The following is a 16,157-nucleotide window of genomic DNA, read 5'->3' on the forward strand; positions in this document are numbered from 1 at the left end:
AGTATTTGTCTGGAAACTTCTTTATTGGGGATTATTTATGAGAATCAAAAATATGGGGGCTTTTTAGGAGTTTATCTTTGAATTGTCTGGTTACTTCTTCTTTGCTTTGGGTACGATACGATCGTACGGCGTGTCTTTCATTGTTGTTGATGATCCCACGATGTTGACAAAACCCGTTGATCCCCGAGAACTCGAGGATGAATCAAAGGGACTGGGATCTTTTGATGAAGTTGAATTGTTCATCAAAAGTGATCCTCCAGAATCCGAAGATCGCACGGAAGATCTCTTGACGGCAACAGGTGAGATCACTGGAGATTTCGTATCTTCATAGCGATCTTTATTAACTGCTGAATTTGCCAATTCCGGAACGGTTACATTGGCAATTGATCGAATTGTTGACATGATCCCCTTGGAGATAATTCCACGATCATTTGGTGTATTCACAATGGATCGCGAGGAGTAGTTTTGGGTCTCATTGTAGGCCCTGATGTTACTATTTGGCCCCTTCATGGGGAACTCCAGCCGCGCATTTACCATTGTTTGCATATTTGATCCGGTTGATGCTACAGACATCTTCCGGTCGATGTCTCCAGCATGAGCCCCATTAAGCTTAGGCTCAGTTGCCTGAACATCTTGGTTTGCAATTACCATCTCGCTCGGTCCGCTTTGAACGATCCCCGTGCGAGGGTCCAGATGCTTCCTTGAAGCATCCTTCACTGTACTGTGATACTGCTGTTCTTTCTGTTCTTCAGCTCGAACAGAAGATACATGCCCCGCTATCGGTGTCCGGGACATAGTGGACGAAGGCGTTGTTGTTCCTGAATCATCTTCTTCGTCTTCCTCTGTAATCACGGAGGATTGAATCCAATCCCTAATCCTAGCTTTCTTAGCCACACGATCAACTGTCGTCTCGATCCCTGCCTCAGCCAGCGCAGACAGAAGCTTGTTCTTCTCCTCAGGGCTGCTATGAAAGGAATACATCGACGGGCAGAGTTCATCGGGTTCATTTGCTGAAAGGACATTAAATGAATCTTCTGTTTTCAAAAATCAAGAAAAATTCATAACTTACAGGAAATCTCCTTTTCTGCTCCCTTAGCCAGCCATCGATCATCGAGGTACTTAGAGAGTTCGCTGAGACTCTTGGGCCGACGTTCCTGGCGCGGCTCCAGGAATTTGCGGAACATCTTACTGGCGCGCGCTGACACGAGTTTGAAGAGTTTCGGCTGTCTTTTAATGGGAAATGCCAAATTGGATGTATGCCATGCAAAGTAGCGCACATATCGAGGGTCATCTTGGGCTGCTTTCTGCCACGGAAGACACCCTGTAAGGCATACAAACACCACGATTGCAAACTGCCAAACATCGTGGGAGGGATTGGTCCTGTAACAGAGTTAAATCTTTCGATAAGACCACGTCTTGAGCCCCTTCAAATTGGGTATTTCTAGCACTCATTTACTTGTATGTATCATCCGTTCGTACAGCAAGGACTTCAGGAGGACTGTAGGCCAGCCATTCGTTGCGACGCTGAACACTGGCGTTGATCCGGCGGGATTCACCAAAGTCACAGAGTTTGACCCGCGAAAAGTCCGACTTGAAGACCAACACGTTGTCCAGCTTTACGTCTCGATGGACGATGTCCCTGGAAAGAGAAAAAACGGATTTAGATTTCTAATAACGAACTATTTGACAGTAATAAATTTCAAGGGGTATCGGATATGCAAGCAAAAACCAATAATTCGATGAATCTTGTTCTTAATTTTAAGGTCCGAAAAATCCAAGGTCTGAAGCGGTGTTTAGAATCATCCCTGGTTTTAAACTCTTATGGGCGGAGGGCGATCATTGAAGACCGGAAGTCGATATCTCTTATCGTTTGACTTCTAGCTTGGGAATAAACTTAAGGTCAAGTAAAAAATAATTTCCGAAAAAACATTCAATTATCGGTACTTAATCGATTTATTACCGATCAATAGCGATGAACCTGGATTCAAAATTTCAATACCTTTCCAAAAATATCCGAATTTAACCATATCGGTTTATGAATGGAGTCCTCCAAAGTGATTAAGCTCTGACCTTGATTATATCAAAAAGGCGAATTTCCCGGTTTGGACGAAATGTTTATCTATGCTACCTTTTTGAAATTCTATATAACATTTTTGAAACTAATCAAAAAATACGTTTTTGGGCGGTCTGGAGGAAATGAAAACCACAATAATGATCCTTGGGTCGACTTATAGGGGTCCCCTGAGGAATGGAAATTCGTATCTCGTACAATTTAACTCCTAGTTGGACTACAAGTTTACGAACAGAAAAAAAATATTTAAAGAAATAAGTCATTTACGGGTATCTTACCGATTCACTACCGATTATGACAAATGCGCAAAAAATACTTTAATCTACTGTTCTTTTTCAGTGTGATATTTTTGGAATTTATCTAAATTTGGATATGTTTTAGAGATAACCCCAGGCGGACATTTTATTTTGTGCGTAAATCCCGTTGAATCATCCGAATAACGGTTTTCCAACTTCAAAAGTTAAAAAGGCCCTAGATAGCGCATTTATCAAGCGAATGGGGTCATGTTTAGGCTTGTTGGAAAGGTCTTAGAATTTCCGACAGAACTGAACCAGTTTCAATAGGTTTTGAAGCGGTAATGAACCGTTTCATAACTGATAACTACACTGAGAAAATAAACGAGGGTGCGATTAAAAAAAAAACATTTTAATTTCGTGTTCAGGAGGTATTCTATAACTGTAATCATACAATGCTACTTGGGAAACTTGTCGTTCTGTTTATATCACAATTTTCTCTAATTCGTTACATGTTTTAACCTAGCCACAGAAAATCAAGATTTAATGTTTTAAAGAATGTGTAGCTAATTGAGAAGGTAAAAAAAGAAAAGACTGTCTATATTATTGAATAATTAATAAATTAATTATTAAAATTATGAAATTAGATAAAATACAAATTAAACCAAAGTCTTACAAGCGACACATGGATTTAGTAATTCCGAAATTGTCTAACTGTGTTATCACACTTTCACATTAAAATTTTAATATGATTCACATTAATTGTCGCTGGTGAGAGTCCAAATGTGTAATTTGTGTGTTTGAATGATTTTATATTCAAAATTTGATCTATTTGTTGATAAAAAGGTAGACTTGACCCGCAAAATTTGATATAAATTGATTTACAGCATTAATGCGAAAAATTAATGCGATTTTCTCTTTAATTTTTTAATGTGAAAAATATTTATGCTTTAGGGAAATTTAAACTTATTTTTGCAGGCCAAGTCCACTTCTTTATCAATAAATAGAAAAACCCCAAATATTAAGTGACTCAAAGACACAAATAATATATTTGGATGCTCACAAGCGACAATTAATGTGAATCACATTAAAATTTTAATGTGCAAGTGTGATAACGCCGTAAGTAAAGATTGTAAAAACAATTAACGTCTTTAATAATGTTATTAAGGATTTGACGCTCAACGTGATTCTACTTTTAGCTCTAAATCCAGAAATTTTGCGATTTATATTTAAATTTGAACACTAACATTGATATTATTCAGTGTACTCACGATCATATAAAACTTTTATGAATAAAAAAATGGTTATTTTCGTGCATTTAATGAAATATTTAGCTGAGAATCTAATGACTTTGGCTAATATTAGAGGCTCACAGAAAATCCAACAAATCTAAAGCGCAAATCTTCTAATTTATTGTGAATTTTACAATTCCTATTCAACCTATTACTGTAGTGACTGTAGTAATTTATTGCATCAAGGATTTAAGTAATTGTTCAATTTCGTAGAGCGCTATTTACACAACAAAACAATAAGTTTTCCAATTTGCAGCCATTGTCTCAATTAATTGAGAAATTTACGAGTAACTTGATATACAATGTCTGCAAAGGTGTAGAAAAATATGCTATAAAATCTTCTAATTCGACCGAAGAAACTAACAATATTTTTTTGACTAAGATGTAAAAGTATTTTTAATTAAATTGTAAACTCTTTTGCAATTTTTCACAACAATTTTCAATATGAAATGCATATTTTATTCATTCAGATTCTTCAAGTTTCAATTCATGCTTTAGCAAAAAGCTCGGAAAATTTAGTTTCTTTTTGAGTAAAAGCAGTTTATAACATATTTTCTGGAAGGCATTTAAATAAATAAAGAGAAAAAGTTGGTACTCATGCTAGAATTTAATAGTGAAATTGTAGAGCAAGTGTGTTATTAATATTTCTATTTATCTTTTTCTCCATATAAACAACTTTTTCAAAGAACATTGCAGAGGCAAGGAGATGTGGGAAGAACAGCCAAGGTTCTGCCAATGTTTAGTATGTGCAAAATAATTTATGATCCTACCCATATTTATAAATATTGGAGAGATTATTGAATATTTGTGTACATCATCCACCTACAGTTCATAATTAATTAAATCACGTGAGATTTAGACCCACTGGGACTTAATGAGGCCTCTTTTCCCCTCTGTTCCCACTAATAATTTTATATGGATTTGTATGGCACATAGGGACCAACTAATATTGTTCCCAATCCAATGATTATGTGCGTATGCTTTGTCAGGAAAATGCGGTAGATTGCATCCTTCCTAAAATTGCAAAATTATTATGTTGACTAAGTGAAGGGCATTCCAGGCATTTCCCAACTGAAATGGGGATGTCTCTAATGTTGTACAGCAATGTTTTACCCGAGTGAGAACCACAAGCAAAAGCAAATTTACCAGAATGAACTGTTTACGTTTACATGCTATCGATTAAATAATTCGCCATGATAGAGGTTACAAAATACTTCCGAAATTTTATTAATACACAAAATATTTAATGCCTATAGTAATTAACGAATACGTGGAAATATTACAAAAGGATATGGTTATTTAATATTTATGGTAACGTGGAATAGTTTTGAAATTTATTTAGGAAAAGCAAATTTAATTGAGGAAGAATGGGGCAGTTTCAGGTAATTGAAATTATTTTAAGGAATTATTTTTCAAAATGTTGTGAACTTTAGTCCAACCAAATGTAATTCGTCTCTTTCTTTAATATATAGAATTAAGTGATACACTTCTTTAAAAAATACGTAAGAATCATTAAAAGATATAGCAAAAATATGAAGTATTCGAAAACACTGTGTGCGAAGCCTGAAAGCTTCCTCCTACGTAACTTTACTTTTTTATTTTATTTATTTAACTAGTATACCGATTTGGAGCTAAAGCTAAAAATTTGGACAGATATAGGTCTCAAAGAATTCAATGTTTGTCTGATAGCAGCCACCGCTGTCTTAGCGTCTCTCCCTGCAATATTCGATATATGATGAAGAGGACATTCATCCTCTATACATCCTCGTAGAGAATAAATTCTGAAAATCAAGAGAGGTTCAGTGTTACCGTTCATTTCCTGTTACATTACATCGGACTGAAAAACTTCTGGAGGTACTTCTTTCGTAGGTAAAGAAGTTTTATCCAAAAGCTTCTTTAAGACACGCCCCCTTTAAGAGCCACAGTTTCTTAAAAGTGAAATTTATGCAACCGAAGTAAACCTTAATGGGAAGGCTCCGCTATGTATTCAATTCCTCAGAGTATTAACGGTCTCCTTCACATGTTAGAAGAGGACTTTATATATTCAATTTCGAGATGATATGACAAAAAAAATACCTCCAGAACTTTTATCTTTAATAAAGTATGAAGAATCAGCCAGAATCCACCTACGAAAAATTAGGCCACTCCCCCTGAAAACACTTTCAACTAACAAATTTTGGTGCTATACAAATCAGCAATAATACAATGCCAATTTTGATTACAACAAAATTTTCCTGATATAAGGCATAACGAATTAAACCAAATTTCAATTATTAAATTAAATTAAATTTTATTAAAATAATTTGAGAGTTTGTGGAACAATAAAACAGAAAAGGGATTTTATGCATTCACGGGCAGAGTTTGAAAAATTCTAAGATCGATTTCGAAAGCCAGAAAGAAAACATTTTTACTTCTCATTTCATCCGCATAATGGTTCGAATTCTGAAGTGACTTGACTGTCAAAAGGTGTCAGTTTTTTCTTTATTGGGAAGAAAATTAAAGCAACGGGGCTTGTCACTTCATTCACAGCTGTAGTCTAAAAATTCGAAGATCAATTTCGAAAACCAAAAAGAAAACAGTTTAACTTCTCGTTTCATCCGTACAATGCTTCAAATTCTGAAACGACTTGACTGTCAAAATGTATCAGTTTTCCCTTTATTGTGAAAAAATTGAAGCAATGGAACTTGTCACTTCATTCACAGCTGTAATTTAAAAATTCGAAGATCGATTTCGAAAGCCAAAGAAAAGTTATTTTTACCTCTCGATTTGTCCGCATTGCGGCTAAAGTCCTATCATTCAGTAATAACCTCTCCGGTTATTACTGAATCCCTCTGAAGTTTTTGGTTTACCGACTCGAAGGGTTATCAGAGAGAGCTTACTAAAAACCCATTGGAAGTTCGAATGTTTTAACTGACAAGTTCCACAAAATTGAGTAAGTTCATGAAAAGGGCATTCCTTTGAATGAAATTGAAATTAAAGCATTCTGCTGACCTGAGATTCCACAAAACTACATAAAAATTCGCTTTTTGCAGCAGACGTGTATACGATTGTCGTTGACATTGTTGACGATTGAAGTGTTAGAACATCGAAATTTGAAATGGCAAAATAATCACCGCTAAAGCGGCGACTAAGCGAAATATCACTTTAGGCTTCTGGTAGATTTTCTAATAGGTTTTTCTTGGCTTTGGAATGACTCTGTCTCTTCGAAAGGTTCTTACTGAACGGATTCAGTATTTCCTTTTTGAAATTTGAAGAGCCTCCAGTATCAAAATGTTTATGGTTCTGCATGTTGTTGGGAAAATCAAAGAAACGAAGATCATTTCATTATAATTCGAAACTAAGTTTAAATTCTTGGAACATCAACGACTTTTTATTTAAAGGGTTTCATTTACCGTTTATCAGAGATATTTCTGGAACTTATTGCGAAGAATTTTACTTTTAAAATATAAAGCATAAGAAATATTATTTTTTATAATTTAATGTTAGTTTTTTCGTAGTTTTTCATTGATGGAGTCTTCGGGATCCAACTTCGAAGAAATTGGAGGAGTATATGTTAGAAAGGAGAGTCTATTGATAGCCTTAATTTTAAATGGATGAAATGGTGGATGTATTCCTTATGGCTTTGACAGATCTGAGGATTAGCCGAGAGACGGCTTAGCGTAATTATATTAGAAATAATGGTTAAATTACATTTCCATCATTTTCAACTAAGCTTAAGCAACTTAAGCTCTCTTGGCTTAAGTCGTAAGTGTGTCTAGGGTATTACGGTCAGTAATAACCTTCCCGATTTAAGAGCTCTCACCGCATGAGTTTTATACTGTACCAATTCGAAGATATATCAGAGAGAACTTATCCAAAACCTGTACTTGAGACTTGCGCTCGATTTTCGAATAGGTTTGGCTTGGCTTTGTTATGGTTTTGTCTTTTCGAAAGACCATTACTGAACAAAAACATTTAGTGCACAAATACTATCATCGATATGACATTAATTAATTAATTAAAATCATTAAGAATTAAGATTTGTGAAGTAGTTTCAAGACACCAAGAGCCATACAAAAACTTATCAATGGGGATCCTTAATTAATCTACTTATAAGTTCTTTTATTTATTAAAATTTATTTATTTTTATTTATTTATTATTTATTTATATAAAAAAAGATGTTACATAGTATTCAAAAAGCGAATGTATTGATCATAAATTAATATAAATATACTTTAATTTATTACCCAACTGATATGTATGAGTATATTAAAAAGCTGCAGCTAATTAAACAATGATAAATATCATAATTATTCAATACGTTTTAACAGGCCAACACAATTATGAAGTGATTTAAAAATAATTATGCTGTGGCTTATGTTCTTTGTGTATATAATTTTAATTACGCTCTATAATTATCTTCATGTGGTATGTTTCATTTGATAAATGTATCGGATAAACATTTAGCACTGATAAAATGAATAAATGTAAAATTAATGATTTCAACAATTGTATAGCATTTATTGATTTATTGATTTATTTTAATATTTAAATGTCAATAATGTAAAAATTCTATTCTTCTTTGGCAAGTCTATCTTCGATAACAGGAAACTAAACTGTTAGACAGATCGAGCTAGAGGTAGTATTGTGAGAAGCAAGTTGAATTACAACAAACATCTAGTCAATTAAAATGTGTAATTAATTGACTCGTGCTTAAATATTTGGCCCAGACAGTCAATTTGAACCATTTAATAATAACACTTTTCGATTAAATCAATTGACGTCAAATGATGCTAATTGGCATCGATAAATTTTTGGGTTAATTCATTTTCAATGGACTTGGATTGCTCACCTGGAGTGCATGTAGTCAAGTGCTGAGGCTATCTGTTTGGCCACCTTCTTGGAGTGAATCTCCCCAATTCCCGTGTCCAGGACGTTGGACGTGAGGTCCCCAAGAGGTGCATATTCCTGGGTAAATACGTAGAATCCTGCCGTCTCAAAGGCCACATCGTACGTTGTGACGATGTTCTTGTGAGCCCCCAGATGCAGTCCAAAGTGGAATTCACGATAGAAATCACGAAGGGAGACGTAGGGCTTTGGCAAGGCCTTCAGAACCATCTCCGTGTCTGTGGCTTTGTGTTCCACCAGAAGAATCTTTCCGAACCATCCTTCGCCGACAATTTGTAGGATATCAAATTCATCGGCTAGGCTCACCTTCAAATTAACGCCGGTAATTCGTCAGTATGGTAAAGTATTTAGTTAAAAGGAAGAAGATTTTCTGAGAGCCAAAGACATCAAAATCTCTTTTGGCACGAAGCCAAGCGCCAGAGTTGGAATACCATTCTGATCATTTCGACAAGATAAGATATTATAAAGTTTTCTAATTTATTTTTTTAATTAATGCAATTCTATTGACAATATCCTATGAATTATCGGCGGAAATTAGCAGACAACTACTGAATTGTGCTTTACAAAAACTGACATAAAATAAAGTTATAGATATTAGCAATATCCACTGAATTGGAATATATGGATAGTGAATGTGATGGTCGAGAATGAAAGAAATCACTTGCAGATGCATTTATGAAAGTTTTATGAGCGAAAATAAGCTTTGATTTATAGATTTATTTTTTTTTAACAGAAACTTTTTTTGAATAGTAAAAAATATATTGGAGCATTAATAGATTAATAGATCTTCATTTAGCCTAAAACGTTAAATAATAATAAAAATAAAAAAAATTATATAAATCAAAAAAGGGAAAATTAATTTTGTAGAGTCAATAGATAAATTATAGAAGAAGTAATACAACTCGTTTTAAGGACCATTTGATCGCCAATCATTCAAAAAATATATTTCTTAGAGGACACAATGTTTGGTTTTTGTGAGGCTTAAGTGCCATTTGGTATACAAAAGCTTAAGGAAATAAATATCAAATTAAATAAAAATATTATTTGTAAAAAGCAAATTTATTCATACTTTAATCTCGAATTTAAAAATCCAGATTATTTTCCAAAATTAATCAAAACTTATTATTTTTGAAATGTTGACAAGACAGCATAAGTATTTTCTAAACATAAAATTTCAATTTTCTAGAGATTTTCTTATTTCCTAATATTAATTAGCAGACTTAATAAATTAGTTTTTGAAACTAATTAAAAAATTTGAAATTAAATTGTGTGAGCTTTTCTATTAACATTTTTCATAAAGTCTTTTTTGAATTCATATAAATTTTGCTTTTTTGCATTCTCTTCTGAAACTCTATTTTTCTTAATGAAACATTTAGTTTATAAAGAATTATTGGAAAGCGCGCAATCTCAGGACGACTAAAGCTACGGAGGCTACGGATAACTCAATTTTTTCTACGTTTGGATTTCCCCTTAGTTTTCTGGATATTTGAAGCATTGCAAATGCAATATTAATCGGACAAATTAATTTAAAACACTTCGAAAAAAATGAATTGTTTGAAGCTTGAGTCGTCTGAATATAGCGCGCTTTCCCCTACTTTATTTAGGTTCTAGTTCATAGTTTTGATAAGGAAAAAAAGCTAATGATTTATTAATTATTTTCACTTTTGTCTTCTTTTCAAATATATCGTTTCCTTAAGTACATATCAAAAACTATAATTTTTTATTCATGAATTTTACTAATAGTTGCAAAAATATAAAATCACTATGTTGGTAACATTATACTTTTGACCTCTGTCTACTTATGGCCTCCTCGCAAAACACTTTACAAAATAGCAAAATTATTTCGTAAAACCTAAAATTTCAAAATATTTGGTGTCTTATGATAACACATCACATTTTTTGGTGTTCGGGATCATTTTTTGGCAAAAATTGCGACGAGACCATAAGTAAAGACAGGCCACAAGTAATGCCGCCATCCTATCCATTAATTAAAACGCCTATTTGGTGAAATTAGTAAAATATTTTTTTGAATATTTTATTTTTCGGAATGAAGTAATATACTCTAACAAGGTTTTGATTGCAGAGGAATTAGTCCACTCTCCTAAACTTATTTATAAAGTATCTTAATGCCCAACGCACAATAACTTTTGTTTTGTAAACATGTTTTTGAGATTTCAGTGAGTGTGAGTGAGATCTAGATCTAGTCATCTCGCTCATTCTCATGGGAAATTTTAAAAACATGTTTACAAAAAAATGTTATTGTGCGTTGGGCATAAGTATTTGTTCAATTTTAAATGTTGTCTTTCAAACTGAATAAATGCTATAATAGAAGAGATAGGTATTTATAAAAAATTATTTTAACTAATTTCTAATGATTACAATTTTGAAAAAAAATTATGAGACTTGTCTAGGAATCTATGTCGAATAAATGTATATTGTGATAGAAATTCAAAATTCCAAGATTAAAATATGATCCTTTTTTTCTGAAAAGAATCAATTTGATCTTTTTATTTTTACCAATGCCTTTTATTATTATTATTATTTGATTCAAGGAAATATGACACTTCAAAAAGTTATGTAGAGCACAAGTGTTATGAAATTTTACTATTTCAAAATATTTAAAAATTGGAGAAAGTGGGTTAGCTTTGCATTGAGGGCCAACTGAAATAGGGGTTCTTTCTCCTATTTTTGAAATGTACTGAGTCTTATAATGTAATTTACTTTCACAATTAGGGTAAAGTGGTACAAGTTGGACAATGCTACAAGTTGTACAGGGCTTTTTTTCTTGATAAATTTAGTACTTCATGTTTACTTGTATATTTTTAATGCTTTAGTTTTATAATTTGGTTCCTTGTGCTTAAAAACAAATTTTGTACTGTATTTATCAAGAAAAAAGCCATGTCCAACTTGTACCGGCGAATGGTCCAATTTGTAACACTATGTCCAACTTATGTCACTTTACCCTAGTTTGTAAAATAAAATTATAACACGGTAAGTTTTAGTTTCATTTAAGAAAAAAATGTTATTTTACAGGTGCCTCAATACAGTTTACCCCTGTTGCCGCTTTTTGCAAAAAAAAAATCATTGGGGAACTCAAGAACGCATTTAGTATGATTCAAGAGTTCAAAGACAGATAGGCAAAATTATTCAATGATAATGCATTAGAAATACAATTTTCTTATGTTTAGATACGATTGTGTAGCTTCCAGCGTCCATCGATGGTTTATGTTTATGTGCTACACACACCTACGACTTAAACCGAGATAGGAGCCTACAGGAATTATGATCAAAATAATGATTAGATTACATTCCCAACATTGTTTCTAAACTAATCCGGATGTCGATTTAACCCGAAATGTCTTAGTCACAATTACGCATTAAGCCAACAGGCGGCTTAACGTACTTAAAATTAAAATAATGATTTGACTAAATTCCTATCAGTGTCTCATTATTTAAATTATTTCACGTCCTAACCCAAGAGACGGATTAGTCAGAAACTGATAGAAATGTTATTTGATCATCATTTTGATTATAATTACGTTAAGCCATCTCGGCTTAAATCGTAAGCCTGTCTGGGGCACAAATCTGTCAGAGAAATTAGCGTTAGAGTTTAATTCCAGAGCAAAACCCAAGTTGTATTATGCAGAAAAGTTTTCCACCGTTTTTTTTTCTGGACGTATCACCAACGCTAATTACATTATTATATCGTACAATTATTATTAAATCTTAAACGTTCACTCATTACAATCACTTTGAATAACATTATTAGGTATTTCCATTTTAAATATTATACAAAAGAAATTTTAATTTAAAAACTCTAGTTTTGTAATTTCTAATGTAAATGCAATTCATTTTTCAATTTGTATGCAAATATTAATATATAGTAATAGTAATATTTATTGAATCACAAATATAGGTTTCATCCCTCTTACAATTGTGATAAAGAATAAAAAGAAAAACAAGTAAAAAAGCAACTACGAAAAAAAAGAAAAATAAAAGTAAAAGAAGGATTTACAATAGTAAGAAAAGGTAAATGAAAATTAAATAAGCAAAAAAAATCTAATAAGTGCTTCCTTAAGATTCAGCCTGAAAAAATCTTATTTTAAAACTCATGGCAGAGTACCCGTAAAATGCCATTTAAAAATTCAAATTATAAGTTGAGGTATTATTCAAAATTCGAGGCCGGCAACTGTTAAGCCGTCTTCAGACTGGAGGTAAAACCCAGTACCTGAAAGTTTCAAAATCCTAAATAGCATTTGATTGTTTTTTTAGAATGTAAGTAATTGATCATTTGTCCTCAATGATCCAATCTTCCCAATTTTCCAAAAATTCTTGATTAACTCTTTCCGGACCGCAGCATATGCTGCAAGCCAATTTCACCATTTTTTAATCAAGAATATCTAAGCTCAGGAATTAATTAAGGTTCTACAAAAAATATCTTACATTTGGACATCCTTATAGTTTGTAATCATCCACAATAATAGGATTTTTATCAGTTCTGAATAATTAAAAAACATTGTTTTTCACAGAACATTCATATGCTGCTTTGGGTACTCAGAGTCCCAAAAGAGACGAAAGAGTTAAAGAAGTTAAACCATATGGCTAAGCCTTAGGTCTCAAGCCCGTATAACGGTTTTGCGTTTAAGCCGGCTACAGAGGACTCGTGAAATGAGTGTGTATATGCAGTGCTCGCTTTCTAATCCGGATCGCTGTAATCCGGATGAGTTTTCGACGGTTACAATTAAAATTATTTTGAGGTCATGTATGCATATGTGTTCGGCAATGTAAATGAATTATCCTTTGATGTTTTTGTTTAATAAATGAAGTACAGTAGACTCTCGCTCAATCGGCTCTTTTTCAATCGGGCGAAAAATTTTGTTGACAATTTTTAGTTTAATTATGAAGCTAATTTGCTCAAATTCGCTGTAGTTCTTCTTATTTTATCGTGATTCTTTATAATTGAGCGCTTTTTGTGGAATTTACAAAGGTTTTGATGCCCAAATCTATCGATAAACCGGATGACATTTTGTCCCAAATGCCCAATTGAGAGAGAATCTACTGTATAATAGCATATAATTCTCTAATTTTTTTTTAAAGCTTTTTAAGCTTTTTTGAGCTTCTTTAAAACTTTTAGTCTAATTATAAACAAAAAACCTTGTATTATATTTTCGATACGTTGAAGAAATTCAAAAAAAATCCATCTGGATTACGAAGCGGACATCTGTCATATTGTCTCCCAATCATCCGTATAACGAAGCGGGCACTGTACAGCTCGGAATTTTATCTTTTTTTTATCAGGTTAATTTATTAATTTATTTATTAATTAACTACTTTTAATCGTGTCGAGGCTTTAAAAAAATTAAGTATGTCTTGCCCAGAAACGGGCCACGTCAATGGCAAGCGGACTTGCCGACATCAAATCTTCTGCTCCACAAGAGGCAGGGGACAGCGGACAAACACACAAATGGGGGGTGGTTTGGATCACCCCACAGTCACAAAGGACGTCACAATTGGAGAAACCCCATCGCTGCCTGTTGTCTCTCGAACGCGCTACGCCGCTTCTCAAACGATTGAGAGACATCCATGTCTTCCAGTCTTGGTTAGTTTAGGGAATTATTTATTGTCATCTCTGTTTTTTTAATTCCCCCTTCTATGCGGCTATTACCGCCTTAGCTTCAATTCCAATTAAAGACGGAAATTATGGAAAGTCCTTTCATTGGTAGTACGTTTTATGTCCGTGACATATTTAGACATGAAGGGCACGTTACATGAAAAGATGGGTATGATCAAGAAGACAAGTTAAGGAAAACCTAGCCATTTGATACCATTGCAGCAGATCTAAAATAATCCGGAAATTCAATGGAAGTATTCAAGTATTAACCCTACAAATAAATTTTTTTCTGATCTTCAGACAAATCTTCAGGGTGTTCTAATTGAATCCGAGTTCTATTTCCAAGTCCCTCAATAGGATATTCTCCTAGCATTTTTATTATTATTAGTGAATAATCTTATGGAAACTGTATTCTTGGTATTTGATCATCGTTGTTCCAACTCTGTCTAAAGCTCTCTTATGGGCAAATTCTTAGGTTAAAGTTACCTTTTCAAGCTCAAATTCCCGGACTCTGTGAATGTGTCCGATATTCTTGCGACTAGTGTTCATCTCGTTTGTCCTCTCAACTCATCAAGCATGTTGCATTCCGTTGATTTGCATCTCTTGGGTTGTGTGACCGAATTTCCCAAATTCCACATTAGACGAATCACTCACACAATTTCAATTGTCTGCTCCCCTTTTTCCTGGCTTTTCCTCTTTTCCACCGGCACTTTGTACCAACATCACCCGCGGCCAAATGCCAAGCAACGCAAATGTCTTTCTCGGCTGTTCTGACCGCAAATTTTAATTGAAATACTCACATCAACAGCAAAAATAGCGCAAAATAGTCACAATGAAAACGGAGAAAATGGCGAGAAAGTCTCATACATATGTATTGGGGCTTTATGGGGACATAAAGTTTCTTATTTTGTTAATCTAAGATGAGATTCTTTGAAGAAGTGCGCAATTTATGGGCAATATACTGTCACCCTTTTTCGGGGCAAATTCTCTTTGGCATTAGGCTGTCAGGAAAGTGCATCCCAGGAAAAAGATGCTGAGATTGAAGTCATTGAGAGAGAGTGGCATCCGGACGGATCCACTCGATCGTACCAGGCACATCGGGTTTAAATATAAATTACAACACATAAGGAACTGCACTGCAAAACTTTTTTGTGTCTGTGTGATGTATTTTTAAGAATCTTCCACCTCACTCTCACTGAATTTTCTGAGAAAAGACATTTTCAATGGAAAATTTACTCACATGTTGAGTTTCACATTAAATTTCAACCGTATCCAAGACAAAAAGCTCAGTCTTTCACTCACGTACAAAGATTTGTGTCACCCAACTTTGTGAAAAATGCTCTCCTTCACCAGGACCATGTTCTCCTCCCCCAAGGAGGAGAGGATGTACTCGAAATCACTTAAATTGAATGGATGTGTGTGTGTGTGTATGCTGGGAAATTCCCATATGACACCCAGAAAAGTGGAAGAAAACCTCGTCTTATAAGCTCTTCACTTGACATCCAACTGAAATCACAGCACTGAAGATTTTTCCTCAGACAGAGCCCCTCGTGTGAAAATTGAGATCTATTTTTGTGATCAATTTCGGTGTGAGAGAAGGAACTTTCGCGCACATGAATCCCAAATATCTTCCTCAAGTGGATCACAGATTTTTCCTCTCTCCACACCAATTCAATTGTCAAGCAATTAAAATTCCCTCTCCAAACTCTCATTTTCGCTCTCGCTATTTAATTTTTCATACCATGCTGCCTTTTAGCATTAGAATAAACAACAATTTCAAACTAAACATCTGCCATTTGAAGATCATTCCATTTGCCAGGGAAATTCAGGTTTGCACATAAGAAAAAGCACGCTGAAAAGCTCATTGTGTCTTCACTAAAAGTTTTCTTTTAATACATTTCGATTGAACTTACTAAACGTGGTAACAGACATTTTTGGTGCTAATTTTGTTAACTCAAATTGGATTTGAACTGTGTATGGGTGCATCATGGAGCTTGAAGTCTGGACAGCATGTCTATGAGTCATTGCATTACAAAACATCCTTAATAGACTAAAGCCCTAA

General features: G+C 33.8%; 1 protein-coding gene across 1 annotated transcript; it reads right to left on the reverse strand.

Annotated features, from left to right (window-relative positions):
• Positions 1 to 4: 4 nt before the first annotated feature.
• Positions 5 to 15,734, reverse strand: LOC129798318 (serine/threonine-protein kinase meng-po). Its single transcript, XM_055841425.1, has 5 exons — positions 14,582 to 15,734; positions 8,429 to 8,790; positions 1,457 to 1,639; positions 1,070 to 1,380; positions 5 to 1,010 (listed from the first exon to the last, which is right to left on the reverse strand). Exons 1-5 carry the CDS (start codon positions 14,642 to 14,644, stop codon positions 91 to 93), a joined length of 1,839 nt encoding a protein of 612 aa, XP_055697400.1. The 5' UTR covers positions 14,645 to 15,734; the 3' UTR covers positions 5 to 90.
• Between the last annotated feature and the right edge of the window lie 423 nt (positions 15,735 to 16,157).

The sequence above is a fragment of the Phlebotomus papatasi genome, chromosome 1, assembly GCF_024763615.1.
Source record: "Phlebotomus papatasi isolate M1 chromosome 1, Ppap_2.1, whole genome shotgun sequence".
Lineage (NCBI taxonomy): Eukaryota > Metazoa > Arthropoda > Insecta > Diptera > Psychodidae > Phlebotomus > Phlebotomus papatasi.